The sequence below is a fragment of the Amblyomma maculatum genome, chromosome 8, assembly GCF_055883805.1.
Source record: "Amblyomma maculatum isolate TAMU_Amacu chromosome 8, ASM5588380v1, whole genome shotgun sequence".
In the NCBI taxonomy this organism is placed as follows: domain Eukaryota; kingdom Metazoa; phylum Arthropoda; class Arachnida; order Ixodida; family Ixodidae; genus Amblyomma; species Amblyomma maculatum.
The window spans coordinates 43,031,050-43,047,618 of NC_139351.1; the positions used below are offsets into that span (position 1 = coordinate 43,031,050).

Below are 16,569 nucleotides of genomic sequence, written 5' to 3' on the forward strand. Positions count from 1 at the left end.
ACTGTCATTGGTGTGCCACACGGCTGGCAGCTTCATGCAACTGGTTTTCCTGGCATATTTCAATTATTTAATTGTAAACCTTTGGCACACGCCAGCTGAGATACTAGTTGTAAATAAATATAGATAATTTATATCAATTTAATATTGTTTTGTTGTCACGTCTCGTAAGTAAGATGGAAGGAAGGCTTCTCTACGTCAAATTAGCAGCGAGTGGAAAAAGCTACACATCGGCATCAATGGCCTTGAGCATATTTTCACGAGTTGCTCTAGCTGTCTCTAAACAACAAAAACAAGCAAACAAATCAGCAAATTTAGTTGTGCAATGCTTGCTATTGGCAGTCAACAGATGGCGTGAGTTGCTGATGTATAGACAATAATGTTGATGCATTCAGACATGCTTTAAATTGTTCTCTTGATGCGATCCCTGCAGCATTTATATTTTTGTTTTTTGTTTTTGTTCACTAGCAATCTTGCACCTGTCGCGTGAATTGCGAATTCATTTTTTGATGGTTGTGATGTGTGTAATACTGTCCTGGGATCTAAGGAGAAGCATAGTGAAACAATATTAGACAGGAGTGGCAAGATGAAGCTATTGACTTGAATCAAATATATTTATGGTTAATGTCGGAATAGTATTCTACGTAAAAACTTCTTTGGTGTTCCGGTTAGATGCACGGAATAACTTCAATGCAGGTCGCGTCATGCCTGAAAACAACTAAACTCCATCATCATAACGCCGCAGAGAAAAAGTTCCCAGATCATGATGGCACATTGTGCATCGGTGCAAAGGCTAGCAATATACCAATGCCATAAGGCGCTGCACCCAAGCTGTTACTAGCAGAGCATGTGAAATTTATATGTCGTATATACGAATCTTTTGTTTTATACAACAGTTTTGTTTCATTATTCTTTTTTTTTCACATCCAAATGTTTCGTTATTACAGGTTGTTCGTTATAAACCGCTTTATAATGGACCTCTTGACACGTTCATAAAGGAACGGTTATTTTGCAGGAGTACAATATATCTAGTTACGCAGAAAAGTAACCATGTTTTGGCGACATCCTGTAAAGAGGAGCGCTTTGGTAATGAATTGGTTCATGTCACAAAAACTCTAGTGTCCAGCTCTCTCATTCTTTGCCTCTGGTTTTGTTCTGCAACAAATGTTTCGCCAGAGACATTTAGTTTATTAGCTTATGTTTAGCGGTATATTTAGGGCCAGCGTTTCGTCATGTAGACACCTAAGTTTGTGACTGCACCATTACTTGAAATGTCTAGAAATGTGTTTTCCTAGTTCACACAGAAAACAAAAAATAACATGCGATGGTTCCAAATGCAACAAAAAGATATCTGTAAATGAGGGTGTAGCCTCTATCACGCGAAATGTAGGGAAGGCGGGGACATTCTATTCTAATAAATCTCGGATAACTGAGCACATATGGTCAATAATAATATATATACGTCATGTATAGGCAGTATTGTTGGAGAACAAAGGAAACTGATCAAGCTTTATCACATATTCAAAGAGAGTATGCCCAGCGTGCTGTCATCATTGTTGCGTTTGTACAGTGAACACTGGTACTATAAACCAGGTTCCTCCCGCCTTCATGTCAGTTCTTAAGGGTTTAGCATGCACCGTCCTTTTTACTGTCAGAGAGGCATTTTATTGTAAGTAGTGTTTCACCTCATGTGAATGACTTTAGAAGCTTTCTTTGAGCATTTCAGTGATCGAAGGCCGTTCCTACCGTTCCCTCATTTCATTAAATGTGGCATGGACGTTGACCCTTGTCAGACAGTTTATTTCCTTAGAGTTTCTTTACCCGGAATCAACCAGACCATTTTCAGTCTAGAGCTGAAAGCAAAGCTTTATTTCAGAGCAAAAGGCACCCCTGGAATTATTGACGTATTTGACAGTAAACGAACCGGCTCTGTTTTCAATTTGCTGGGCATAGAGAATAGCTACCTTCGCTAAAGGCCATAAAGGACATGCGGGCCGGATTACTGACGATTTAAAACTAGGCCATTCTTGCTAGTACAATCCGCAGCAGGCACTTTGGGAGTCGATTCTCTTTTTATATGGCGCAACAAATCCCCCCCCCCCCTCCCCCCTTCCTCCGCTGATTAAGTCAGCGTGTGGGGCAAAGAGTGTGGCAGATTACATTCAGTCTTGCACTAGAATGGAAGTTCACTTGATACATTTCAAAAAGGTTGCCGGTATTATTTTGTTTAATGAGGTCTCCCACCCCATAATTGGCATGGTTGCTTACAGGAGGCGAGTGAGCTGTACCTCAGCCTGGACCCGGGCCTGTCCGAACTCACCGAGGCCCTGTACGGTCTCCTCTCTCACAACCGGTGGTACCACTTCGTGCTGCTCAGCGACGAGTCGCCCGAGGCCTCCACAGTGGCCCGCAGCTTGGCCACACTGTGTCACGGAGCCCCCTGGCGACCGCTGCTGCGCGTCGCGCTTCCCGCCGGCACTTCCACCGAAGATCAGCCGGCGCCTATGCTGAGCCAGCTGGCGCGCGTCAGTTCCAGCGCTGCGCGCGTGCTGCTGCTTTTCGCCGAACCCCCCTTGGCCCGGGCCGTACTGGATGCGGCGCGCACGCTGGGACTGCTGGCCGGAGAACATCTATGGCTGTTCGTCGAGAGGGCTGATCCGCATCCCCGAGGAGAGAACCCATGCCGTGAGTGTCGCGTGCTCTGTCTTGGCGGACCCTGCACGCTTTACAACTACTGCGGTTTTGTACGGCAGTAGCCTGAATGGTGTGCTGTGGAGAGAGACTGAGTTACTGGGCAACACGAATGATTTATTGGTACTTCTGGCTACGAAAAAACTAAAGAGCACTGCAGAATCTGCACTGAAGTAATGCTTAAAGCACGGATGCTGCTGTTGGTTGCTTCAGGTTGCTTTTAGTTGCTTAATTCACTTCTTGTTTGCCCATATTAGTCGGTACTTTCAAATTGCGCGCCAATCCCTTCCTATGACCTTTTTTTACTTTATTTCCGGTTGCGTCACGTGACATCCTTGACGTCATATCCACTACGGCACCCCTTTCTCTCTTTCTGCTTTGACTCCCCATTTCCTCTCTTCCCTTACGCTCGGTTCAGGTGTCCACAGAACAAATGTGGTAGATACTGCGCCTTTCCTGTGAACCAGTTATTCTAATTAAATACCTAATTACTTATTGGCCTAATTATTTTTTCGGCAACAGCATTACGTCATCCTCTATCGATTGATACCACTCATCAACCTCTACCACTTCTCAATTACTCAAAACTGCTGCGGACGCGATTTTGCGGACACGGCCTGCGAACACGCTCTGCGGACAGAAATATGTGAACATAGCGAAGTGATGATTTCGAATTAATAAACAAAATGGGAGTCAAACGTATCACAGGAAGGCTTCCTACTGCAGCGCCAAAAAAAGTAGAGCGCCACTTTCTATCCGGGCACTTTAGCTTGCCTACACTTCGGCATTACGCGCAGCTGAACTTTCGCACTGTGGCGTTTGCAGTTCGAACTCTGCTTGCCATTATAACGTTTCTAAATAAGTAATCTAGCATTTTGGTAAAATATTTGAATTGATTTGTTACAGTTACGTGACCATGTAACATCATCATTGGCTTCAGAAATCAGTGAAGTCAATGACGTCAAGTAATATGTGGCGAAAGGACTGCCTCGGCTAATCAGCTAATTTGATGACATTGTGGGGCCTTGTCCCGTAATGAGTTCTTCGGCCAAACAACCAGTGTTATTCCTAAACATGATGAGACTCGATAAATGAGATAAAGTTATGTTTTCCAGGGCAGCGTCTCTTGCTAACATCAATTTTATGACTATTCTCGGTTGTAAGTTATTCGCGTTCATGAAAGATAATTTTGTAACCATGCATGAATGGCTCAACTCATAGCGATAACAGCACGGTTAGAGCAGACCTTTGTCACGAAGAATTGCACGACGCCAGAATGAGGACACCTTATAATCGGGGCGCTGCGCAAGCAAGTGGGCAACGTGAAATATAGAATGAAAAGACGTACCGCAGTCCCGGACCTTAACGCTTCTTTTCTGCCTATAGGAAGTATTCACATGACATCACACGCTAGGGTCGCTGCGGTCGATCGCGGTCGCCACCATATTTGGGGTCGTTTCCTTCCTCCTGCCGCCGCCGTCACCGAAAGAGTGTGCTGGCTTAGCTGTGCCGTGTAGAATCTATGTTTTCAGAGAAAACAGCGCAGTGCAGCATTGGGGAGATTCGCTCCTAGCGGATCGCTCAGAATGCCGCTAAGCGCGTACGCAAATAGCTTTCAAGGTCTTAGGTCAGTTCAAGTTATTATGCTTGACCGGATGTGAAGTCACGATTACATCGCATGCGTCATGACGTCAAGTCCGGTCATGGCCGATGACGTCACAATCTCGCGGTATCCCGTGGAATCTCGCGCAGAAGTGTGACACATCTCGCGGACAGACAATCATGACCTTATAAATGCTTTCGCCTTAATAGATCGCCGCGTGGCCTCAGAGCTTCATTGCATATTGGTATGGGTGACGATGCACCAGGACCCAGTCGCGGGCGTTGAAGACCGAAAGAGCGCATTATGGAGGAACAGACTCAGTTCAGTTCAGGCGTTCAGTCGTGTCCGACTCTTCGTGACCCTATGGACCATGTCACGCCACGCTTTCCGGTCTCTCACTATCTTCTTAACATCACATAGCTTCATCTGCAATGCCTCGAGAATGCCATCTAACCATCGCGTTCGCTGCCTACCCCTTCTCCGGCGACCCTCAACCTTTCCCAACATCAAATCTTTCTCCAGCGACTCCTCTCTTCTCATCAGATGACCAAAGTAGCTGAGCTTTAACTTTAGAATTTCACCCTCCAATGAGCAGTCAGGGTTTATGGTCGACAATATCGACTGATTTGATCTTCTGGCAGTCCAAGGAACTCTTAAGAGTCTTCGCCAGCACCACAATTCCAACGCGTCAATTCTTCGCGGTCAGCCTTTTTCACAGTCCAACTCTCGCATCCACACATCACAACTGGAAAGACCATAGCACGGGTTATACGGATCTTGGTTGGCAGACTAATGTCTCTGCTCTTTACTAGGCGGTCAAGGCTAACCATTGCTCTCTTTCCCAGAAACAGGCGTCTCCTAATCTCATGGCTGCAGTCTCCTTCCGAGGTAATCTTGGCGCCCAAGAACAGAAAATCTGTCACAGCTTCCACTTCTTGTCCATTGATGCTTCAGGACTTGATAGGGCAAGACGCCATGATCTTCCTCTTTTTAATGTTCAGTTTAAGCCCAAACTTCTCACTCTCTTCTTGTACACGCATCAGAAGTCTCTTGAGTTCCACTTCACTTTCTGCCATTAAAGTGGTATCATCCGCATATCTAAGGTTGTTGATACGTTTTCCAGCAATCTTCACTCCAGCTGAAGACTCGTCCATACCGGCCTTCCTCATGATGCACTCTGCATATAGGTTAAATAGGCAGGGCGACAGTATGCAGCCTTGCCTCACCCCTTTCTCAATCGGAAACCAATCAGTAAGACCATGCCCAGTTCTGACTGTGGCCTCTTGCCCTTCATAAAGGTTCCTGAGGAGACAGATGAGGTGAATTGGAACTCCCATCTCTTGGAGAGCTTGCCACAATCTACAACAGCTCAAAATGCTACTCATTGTCGTTGCCGTCGGAAGGAAGTGGTTGGGAAGAAATCTATGGCAGCCCACCGACGAGAGCTACCTGTATTCCTAATGCGACGAAGGCGTTCTGGGAATGCAGAGTTGTGGCAATAGGACACCGCTGTGAGGAGATAAGCAGAAGGTACTACACAAACTTCAGCAGCTGATGAAGAGAACATCAAATTAGGCTTCCTCTCGCACATTTTTACAAAGTTCTAAGCACCTGCTGTAAATGTTTTGTATACTTTTCTTTGTGGCATCCTTAACAAAATACTCCTAGCTCTCTGGGGAGTCTAAATTTTTTGGATAAGGTAGTTTTGCAGTCTACAATAAAAGTAACTATGGCTTAGCTCGGCTAAGGCCGGCCATGAGCACAGAATATTTGGTATGCTTGGTAAATCCTTAATTATTCTGTAATCTATTGCTAAGCTAGGTAGAGACCTGAACCTACTTTAGAGAGTAGAAGCTAGATTAAGGGTGTTTAGGCAAGCTTTAACTCCACAATGACTGTCTGCGAACGAAAAAGAAACTCAGTCGAAGCTCTGCTTCCAGTTTGGGACTACTTTGTCTTAAAACCTCAAGGGCACCATTTACTGGTTTAGACGAAGCGAAGACACGTGTAGATGCATGTTTGAAGCGAGCCCGGTGGTCAGCAGCGGAGATGGAGGCAAAGCGCAGGCAGGGGACTGGATAAGCTCTGTCGCATTAGTTTAGGCATGTTTCATATTTGTGGAAAATGTAGCGGCACGAATGAAGTTTGCCAGGTGTCTGAAGAAGAAAAAGCGAGCGCCGTCAGCTTGGCGTGCCCCACGTGCACGTGCGCGTGCAATGCTGGTTTCTTGGAGCCAATAGATAGATGGATTTATTGAAAGGAAAAAGCAGAGAAGTGGGCCGGAAAAATTCAAATCTGACATGCTACTCGGCACGGGGGAAGGGGAAGGAGAGAAGAAAGAAGATCATGATGGGTGACGATGTGGGAGAAGGCATAATAAATACATATACAGGCACAGTAGCCTGCTTTACAAGCGCGAGTCAAGTCCGCTGGCGCACAAAAAATGACAAAGAGCGCACACTGCCTGGACACCCTTCCCCTTGTCCTGTCAAGCGCCCAGCAGCAGTTCCTCCGACAGAGGCCTCTTGTCCAAACGCTTCAAGGAAGCGGCTAGCACACTTCATTCACACGCATACGCTGGGCACACCAATAATATATGGTCCACAGGCTCTGGGATGCCACAAGTTGAACATTCCGGCGAGTCCATCTGTCCAATTAAGTAGTACTTGCTCGTGAAAGCCACGTTTAAACGAAGTCTTGTAGCAAGCATGTCTGATGACGCGGGACATCACGCGGAACATAAAATTTCAATGTTCAATCAAGCCTTCTTAGACAAATGTTTTGGGCGTCTGGCTGGGCCCAGTAAGCTGCTGTAGCATTCTTCATACAACTTGTAAGAAGGCACGTCGTATCCGCTCTTGAAAAAGGCACAGCTGTTTGGAAGGCATTGATGAGGGCGCGCTTCGCTTCAGCATCGGCCTGTTCATTCCCATGGAGCCCGCAGTGGGCAGAGATCCATTGAAACATTATCCTGTGGCCTTGCAGCTGGGCAGATGTGAGGAGCTCTATAATGTTTAGTGCCAAGAACTGATAGGCAGTGTGGCGTAAGAAGTTTTCCAAAATTTGCAATGCAGTCTTTGAGTCCGTGAATATACACCATTTTTGAGGTGGTTGCTCACATATGTAGCTGATAGATTCCCGAATGGCGACAGGTTCAGCAGCGGTTGATGTAGAAGTTCGAATTCGAAACCCACCAACGAATTATCGGTGAGGGGGAGGGCAGAAGAGTTCAGGATCTCGCTACAGAATAGGTATTCAGCTCTAACTGAGGATGACGACATTACCCTAGAGGCAAGGAACAATAATTTCAGAAATATCATTACTGAGTGCGCGGTAGAGGTAGGCGGTAGGATAGTTAGAGAGGATACCGGTAAGCTGTCTAAGGAGACGAAAGATTTGATTAAGAAACGCCAGAGTATGAAAGCTTCCAATCCAACAGACCAGATCGAATTGGCCGAGATATCAAAGCTAATCAATAAGCGCAAGGTGGCCGATATAAGGAAGTATAGCATGGACAAAATTGAGCATGCTGTAAAAAACGGGGGAAGCCTTAAAGCGGTTAAGAAGAAATTGGGCATAGGCAAAAACCAGATGTATGCGATAAGGGACAAGGCGGGCAACGTCATCACTAATATGGACAAGATAGTCAAATTAGCCGAGGATTTCTATACAGATCTCTACAGTAGCCAAAGTAGTCAGGACCGTAATGAGATTGGCGGTAGGGAAAAACAGTCAGACGTTCCACCAGTGACGAAGGACGAGGTCAAGAAAGCACTAGAAACTATGAAAAGGGGGAAATCAGCTGGAGAGGATCAGATAACTACAGATTTGCTGAAGGGCGGGGGGGATATCGTGCTAGAAAAACTGGCCACCCTGTATACGCAGTGCCTGGTGTCATCGACGGTACCGGAACCATGGAAGAACGCAAACATTATCCTCATTCACAAGAAAGGGGACTCTAAGGACCTTAAAAATTACAGACCAATCAGCTTACTGTCTGTTACGTATAAGGTATTTACTAAGGTAATCACTAATAGAATCAGGACAACCTTAGACTGCAATCAAGCAAAGGATCAAGTAGGGTTTCGGAAACGGTACTCTACTATCGATCATATCCATACCATCAATCAGGTGATAGAAAAATGCTCGGAATATAACCAGCCCTTATACATAGCATTCATTGATTACGAAAAAGCATTTGACTCAGTTGAAACCTCGGCGGTGATGCAGGCTTTGCGAAATCAGGGGGTAGACGAGCCGTACGTGAAAGTGCTGGAAGATATATATATAGTGGCTGCACAGCTACCATAGTTCTGCATAAAGAAAGTAACAAAATTCCCATAAAGAGAGGTGTTAGGCAAGGAGACACAATCTCCCCAGTACTATTCACAGCTTGTTTAGAGGAAGTATTCAGAGACTTGGAATGGGAACAGTTAGGGATAAGGGTAGATGGAGAATACCTCAGTAATCTGCGATTTGCTGATGACATTGCCTTGCTAAGCAACTCGGGGGATGAACTGCAAATAATGATTGATGACCTAGACAGAAAAAGTAGAAAGGTAGGCTTGAAAATCAATATGCAGAAGACTAAGGTAATGTTCAACAACCTCGGGAAGGAACAGCAGTTTACATTAGGTAGCGAAATACTGGAAGTAGTAGGCGAATATGTCTACTTAGGACAGGTAGTAACCGCAGATCCGGACCATGAAAAGGAAATAACAAGAAGAATAAATTGTGATGGAGCGCATTTGGCAAGCACTCGCAGATTATGACTAGCAGCTTACCGGTATCGCTCAAGAGGAAAGTATACAACAGTTGCATCTTGCCTGTACTCACCTATGGGGCTGAAACGTGGAGGCTAACCAAGAGAGTTCTACTTAAGTTGAGGACAACCCAGAGGGTATGGAACGAAATATGGTACGGGTAACATTAAGAGATAGGAAGCGGGCAGAGTAGGTCAGAGAAATAACTCAAGTTACCGACATTCTAGTGGAAATTAAGAAGAAATGGGAATGGGCAGGACATGTAGTGCGAAGAGAGGATAACCGATGGTCGCTGAGGGTAACAAACTGGATTCCAAGGGAAGGAAAGCGTAGCAGGGGGCGGCAGAAAGTTAGGTGGGCGGATGAGATTAGGAAGATCGCAGGGGTCAAGTGGATGCAGCTAGCACAGAACTGGGTTAAGTGGAGAAATATGGGAGAGGCCTTCGCCCGTCAGTGGGTATAATCAGTCTGATGATGATGATGATGATGATGTAGAAGAATGTCCCAAAGGCAAATACAGAGTCATTTTCTGAGCTCGGTATGACAACAGCTGCAGCGGATGCCTGTGCTGACACAGTTCCATCGGTGTATACGTGCATATAATTAGGATATTCTGACCAGATGCGCACCAGAGTAAGTTGTTTGTGTTCACTAAGTGGCACCATTGATTTCTTTAGTATTCCGGGAACACGAAGGTGCACCAAAGGTTTATCCATCGTCCACAGTGGTTGGACGGGACGATATGGGAGGGCATATCCTGTCGGTACTTGCGATTGATGGCAGCGGAGTGCACTTGCAAAACTGCAGTCCGGCCGCTCATCCAGAATTTTTTGAGTGGGTGAAAACGGTTTCTTGTAAGTGCTCGTAAATTTACACGAAGTGGTTCATGTGGCAAGTATACGGATATTGGGCAGGCATGTGCCTCTTCAATTGTGCCTTTGTTAGAGGTGCATCTGGGCAGCCCAAAGCATATTTTTAGTGCCTGCGATTCCATGCTCTCTAAAGTCTGCAAGCAGGAAATTCTCATACTAGAGAGCACTGGGAGACTGCGCCGGATGTAGCCGACAAATAGAGACTTGTAAAGCCGTATTAAGGAGCGCTCAGTTGGACCCCATTTGATGCCAGCTATGAAACAAAGTGCAAGGCAAAAATAATTAGCCTTTTCTTCACCATAGTAATGTTTCGACCAAGATAGTCGGCGGTCTATAATTACTCCCAAGAATCCGTGCCTAGAGACGTACGGTATTACGACTCCATGAAGAGCAATCGGGTAGCGGCTGACACATTTGCCCGTAAATGCGATCACTGCACACTTTTCTGCCACTAAAAATAAACCTTGACGTCGTAAGTACAACGATGTCGTTGACACAGCTAGTTGCAATCTCGCACATAGTTGTGGGCGCGTCGAACCAGAGGCCCAGATGCAGATATCTTCAGCATATGCACTATGTGGATATTAGTTGACAGTTCACTCTCCAGGCCAATTAGCGCAACGTTAAATAAAGTTGGGCTGAAGACTCCTCCCTGAGGAACCCCACGACCGACCTGAAAGCTGTACTCCTTCAGGCGTAGTCACGTAAACAGAGCGGCCACATAGATAGCTTACAATCCACAAGTACAGCCAGCCACCAACTCCCACGTCGTCAAGTCCATCAAGAATAGCATCATGAAGGACGTTGTGGTAAGCTCCTTTTATATCTAAAAAGACAGCAGCTACTAGTCGAAGGTGACGCTTTTCGTGTTCTGCTGTCGCCACAAGGTCGATGACGCTGTCAATGGAAGAGTGTCCCCGGCGAAATCAAGTAAGCATATTCGAATAAAGATCATTACTCTGTAGATACCACTCAAGTCTTGCCAGCACCATTCGCGCCATAACCTTTCTAACACAGCTTGCTTGGTAAGTTCGAGAGAAGGCTTTCCAGGCTTCAAAAAAGCAACCAGGCAGCTAATCTTCCAGTGTTCACGAACATTACTAAAAGCCCATATATCATTGAAATAATTAGGTAGTACTGTTCTACCATCCTTGCCTAGGTTTGATAAGGTTGAATAAGTAATCCCGTCAGGACCAGGTGCAGATGAATGCCGACAAGAAGCCAGAGCGGCGTCTAATTCAGCTATTGTAAAGGGCACGTCGTATTGATCATTTGGCGAAGGGGGCGCAAAAACCTCTGAAATTGGTAACTGTGCCTGATTTGTGCCCACAACCATTTCACAAAAATCTCATTGCGGCGTTGATAAAGGGCCAGGGCACGAAAAGGGTGCCTTTCTCGCGGAGGTGTGCGCAAGCTTCTCGCAACATGCCAGATACGCGACAGGAGCTTACGGGGATCCAGTGATGAGCCGAACTGCCTCCAACGTTGTCGTCCTAACCTCTCCAGGTGGCGTAGAAAGTGTCGTTTAGCTTTGCGAGAAAGTGCGAGATCTTGCGCGGATTTCGTTCTTCTGTACTTCCTTTTAGCTCGCCGACGGATCGCGCGGAGCCGCTCGAATTCCACGTCGATGCTGGACACTGACATCGGCACACAAACATAGCGAGTGTTCTCACTGAGAGAGGAAGTAATGAGTCCCTCTATTTGAGATGGTGACTGGAGGTCCACGCTGGAAGCCTCCACCGATGCCCTAAAGGCAGGCCAGTCTGTGTATTGCACTCGAGCCGACGTGGCAGGTGTAAATCACTTGATGCATACGTACGTTGGCATATGTGATCACTCCCATGTGTTTCCACATCACTACACCAAGAAACAGAGGGATGGAGGCTTCTGGAAACAAGCGCCACATCCAAGCAGCTGCTGTAGGTTGTTCCACGTAGAAATGTCGGTGAGCCGTCATTTATATTGATGAGACCTTGCGCATGCATAAAGTCTGCCAGGTCTCGATCTTCCTCGATTGCTCCTTATGACACTACCCCACTGAGGGTGGTGAGCATTAAAGTCCCCCACAATAATACGACGAGCTACACAACACTGGATTGTTGAAAATAGATATGATTTGTCCAAGCCATCCCTCGGTGGAATATAAGCGCCAATTACAGAACGTACTCGTTCTTTCAGGGTTAATGTCAAACAAATGTAGTGGTTCGTGCTGTGGGGCTGCAGAGCATGGCGGACGTGCGCAATGTCTTGGCGTACACACACTAGCAGTTTGCTTGTTTCGTCTGCTTCTCGAGACGGCTTTTTTTCACGTAGGAACAATAATTCGCTTTGTCTTCAGATGTTATTTTTTTGCTTGTGAGGGGTGTGAGCATGTGTTAGCAAAATAACAATTTCTGTACGCCGCGCAGTCGTACTGCACCTAAATTTCCTGGGGCAACACTGAACGTGATTAGCCGCCCCGATTGAGCTGCTTTTGTGTGCGAAGAAAAAATATTTGAAGTCTCAGTTGTTTTGCGCATCAAAACTCTTCCTTTCACCCGGAAGCGATTAACGACTTCATTAATTGGAGCCATCGTGTCTGCTTTTTTTCCCCCTGTTCATCCATCCCTTGACAGGTCACCTTTTAGTGCCGACAGGAAGAGATATTGGAAGGGCGGGGCAGGGGAACGCAAGGCAAGGTATGAGCGGGCTCACGGGTTAAGCTCTCGTTTAAGGGCGGCAATTAGCGAAATGAGATGCTGATTTAAAGCATGGCCAGAGCAGCTCAGCGATTCAGGCAAATCCGCTAACAGGATTGTTTATTATTGTCTCTTAATGAGCGGATAGTCCTTTTTTTTTTCTCAATCCGCGTATACAAGCGAGCCGGTAATTCAGTAATTTGTTGCAGACCCTTGCTGGATTAAACATTAGCGCAACAACAAATATATAAATAGTGGTGTCCTAAAGTACCCTGAACGAAATTGTATTCTATTGTTCTAATCGGAGGACGTTCATATTTGGCGAGTGCATAAAAGCAAACCATAATAAACAAGCATTTTCATAAAAGCAATGCTCGCTTGCTTACAAGCAAAAGTAGGCCAATTTTAGTGAAAATAATTTTCACCTTCTCGATAGGTGGCCGGAAATTCACGTGGAGTGTGTGTGTGGTTGGTAATATCGACGGCTAATAACGATAACGTTGGTATGATCACTGCCGTGTTGGCCAGGATCCAACGCCATAACATGATGTTGACCCGTAATAATAATAATAATAATAATAATAATAATAATAATAATAATAATAATAATAATAATAATAATAATAATAATAATAATAATTGGTTCACAGGAAGGGAAAGGCGCAGTATCTGGTACACTTGCTCCGTGGACACCTGAACCGCGCCGTAAGGGAAGGGAGGAGGGTGGGTATGAAAGTGGAAAGAGACAAAAGAGGGGTCCTACGGAGTAATTTCGACCACCTGGGGATCTTTAACGTGCGCTGACATCGCACAGCACACGGACGCCACTTCGTTTCGCCTCCATCGAAACGCAGCCGTCGCGTTCGGGTTCGAACCCGGGAACTCCGGCACAATGTTGACCCGTACCTTCACTCACATAATGTTGACCTGTACCAACACTCACATGATGTTTACCAGTATGTATGTCTATGCGCGCGCGCGCGTACATGCACATACACACAGACACACACACACACACAGACACACACAGAGAGACATGCACACACTGCACATACATGCAGCCTCGCTCTGGCTCACTCAACACCTCTTTAACCATAACCTTCTATCGCGCACGGTCTCAACAGAGTCCCTGAAGTGTTCTATTTTTAATGATTTTTCTTTGATTCAGTTGCGATCGGTTATCGCAGAAAACGTTCCTAGTTCCTATGTGCGTTTTATACAGTGTAACCATTAGTTATGTTTTTATCCCTCGGAAGCTATACTCTGTCAAAGCAATTGAACACCAACTGCCAGTTGCAAGAATAACCTGTGCTGCTTGTATGCACTTCGCCATTGGAGCTTCAGAAAAAGTATAATACCCGATGATTTTGGATGTTTTTTAGAAAATAAATTTTCACGTATTTTTTTTTTGGCACATTTCTAACTTGACCCTAATCAGTAAATAAATAAATAATTGGTTCACAGAGAGGGAAAGGCACACTATCTGTCACACTTGCTCTGTGGACACCTGAACCGCGCCGTAAGGGAAGGGAGGAAGGTGGGAGTGAAAGTGGAAACAGAGAAAGAGGAGCCGTAGTGGAGGACTACGGAGTAATTTCGACCACTTGGGGATCTTTAACGTGCGCTGATATCGCACAGCACACGGACGCCCCTTCGTTTCGACCCTGATTAGTTCATCCGCATATTACTCGTTGGCAAGACTTCTACTTTTTCAGCATGTAGCTTCACAAATGTGGAGTATGAACTTTTTATGTATTATTTGTTGTGAACGCAGGATACATTTTGTTGTGAATTTGTTGGGAACGCAGGATACATTTTGGAAGCAACATTTTGCTTCGCATTGAATATTTACACACTTTGTTATTAAACAACTCATTCAATTTCTTACAACTTTCCAAATAGAACGTAATTCAACTCTATGGCAGTCTGGCTTATTTTTTTCGTGCTAAGGAAGAACTTCAGACGCAATATTTTGCTATCTATCCGAACATTAGGCCATTTCTATCAACATGTCCATAAATTATCTTGGACTATTCCACAGTTGCTTTACAATTATTCATAAAAACATGCTCCATCAGGTGTCTATGGAATTCTGACTGACTGGCCGCAGCGTAGAAAGAATATTGAGCTCAAAAGTTTGTGGTGTATGAGAAGTTTAGAGCACCAGGAGTAAGCTGATTTGTCCGCTGAATTCAGGATTGAAGTAATAAAAACTTGAACCCTAGCACGGGTTCCAGAATCGCATCACGCGATCACAGCGGTTTCCGCGGCAAGGCGCTCTGTGCACTACAGGACATTTGAAGCATTTCCATCTACATTCATAAACGGTCAGTTGTGGGTGCAGCACGCTAAAAATATCCACTGCTGCCTCATAGGATTCAAATTAAAGAATCTGATATCGCCTAAAATAATTCGAAGCTCTTCACTTCGGTCTGCCTTACAGTATAAAGTGATACTCACAGCCGGAAAACGTCAAAATCAAACCATCTTTCACATACATGTGCCATTTCTCTCGGATAGTAGTAATGTAAGCACTACCTGAGTAGCTCAGAAGTGAAGATTTTATGGCAGAAATATGGTAGGGGGTCCTTGGTTGATGTATTCAAGACGACAACGGCCCCGTCACGCGAAGCCTTGCAATCATGAGGAAACAGCGCCTCCAAGACGACTTTGTCAAAGAGTATCCTGAGGCACCAGGTTCTGTGCTCTGGAGAAGCTGCATGCACTACAATGAAGGCATGAAAAAAATACGTATGCTCTTTTGTATAATTGCATAGCGTAACTAGTTTCTGAGAAATAATGGTTCTGTAACATTAGCAGATTCGAAATGAATGTCATTCGAAACAGCGAATGTCATTCGGTTTCTTTCGTTGCTACAAAGTAAAATATTATGTCATTCGCAAATTGTGCAAAATACGATCAGCGACAGAAGATACTGCACTTAAGTAACATCCGAGCGAATAAAAGGCGTTTTTTTTTTATTCGAGACGTTTGCCATCAGGCATAGCGAAAAAGGAAGGGGGAAGTAGGAGAAAGTCAGAAGAAGAAGTGTAAATTGGTCACCCTTGAAAATTCGCAGAGGTTCTCGACAAACTGACTGTCTAGTGTCCACTTGCGGTAGTCACACTCAAGGTCCAACCGCAGGCCTACTTTCCTTATCTAGCACTGCCTCACGGGTCATCATCATCAGCATAAGGGTCGCATTAAGAAAAACGAGGTCCAATATTCTAGAGCACTATACTCCCGGCTGATGCGCAAGCAACCCTTCCCCTTCAGCGGTTCTCCTCGCTTCCTGATTATACCCCTGCCATATAACCCGTTTCATTGTAATTACACAGGATAAAAAGCGAACAAGGTGTGATTCTAGCGATTAGTGCGAGAGTAATGCATTAGGCAGCCAAGTAACCAGCAATAATAAAGACACTAGTGAGGGACTCCCTTTGACACGGCCAGTTATTCTCTTCCATATCGAGAAAAACGGAGTGATAAAACTATTTGAAAGATGTAAGGTCTGTGATGGAGATAGCAGATTTTACTCTTTATCTCGTGTACGGTGACCGTTACAATTTTAGATGTCACCCACCGCCAGAGGACGTGTGTATTAACAGGAAATTAATAAAAACCTGCAATCCCTGAGCGATTGTAACCACTTCACAATAAAGGAACCTGTCAGAGTGGTGAGAAAATCTTTTTGCAGCTCTACAAGGTCTCTCCAAAAGCTAAACAAAAAAAAAAATTTCTCCCTCACCTCTTAGCCTCGCCTTTATCCACCGCTGTTCACTATTACCATCCCGCTGCGGGCAAAAGGCATCTCCCATACTTCTGCAAATAACCCGCTTACGGCTAGCTGCATCGACTTGACCGTGATCTGACTCCACGCCCGTCCTCTCTACCGCGCACACGCGTGTGCACGCACGCACACACTACCATGTGTATTCGCGATGAGGGTTTCAGATAAATTAAGG

At 45.4% G+C, this 16,569-nt stretch overlaps 1 protein-coding gene across 2 annotated transcripts in view; it reads left to right on the forward strand.

Moving 5' to 3' along the window:
- The first annotated feature begins 2,343 nt into the window (after window positions 1-2,343).
- The window catches only part of LOC146181062 (glutamate receptor ionotropic, NMDA 3A-like), a 101,938-nt gene continuing 87,712 nt past the window's right edge, over window positions 2,344-16,569 (forward strand). Inside the window, exon 1 of one of the 2 annotated variants that reach the window (XM_084577846.1) lies at window positions 2,344-2,686. In XM_084577846.1, the coding sequence (XP_084433972.1) occupies window positions 2,502-2,686 (185 nt within the window). In that variant the 5' untranslated portion in view covers window positions 2,344-2,501. The remainder of the gene's footprint in view (window positions 2,687-16,569) is intronic. The other variant, XM_084577845.1, reaches the window with a different exon arrangement.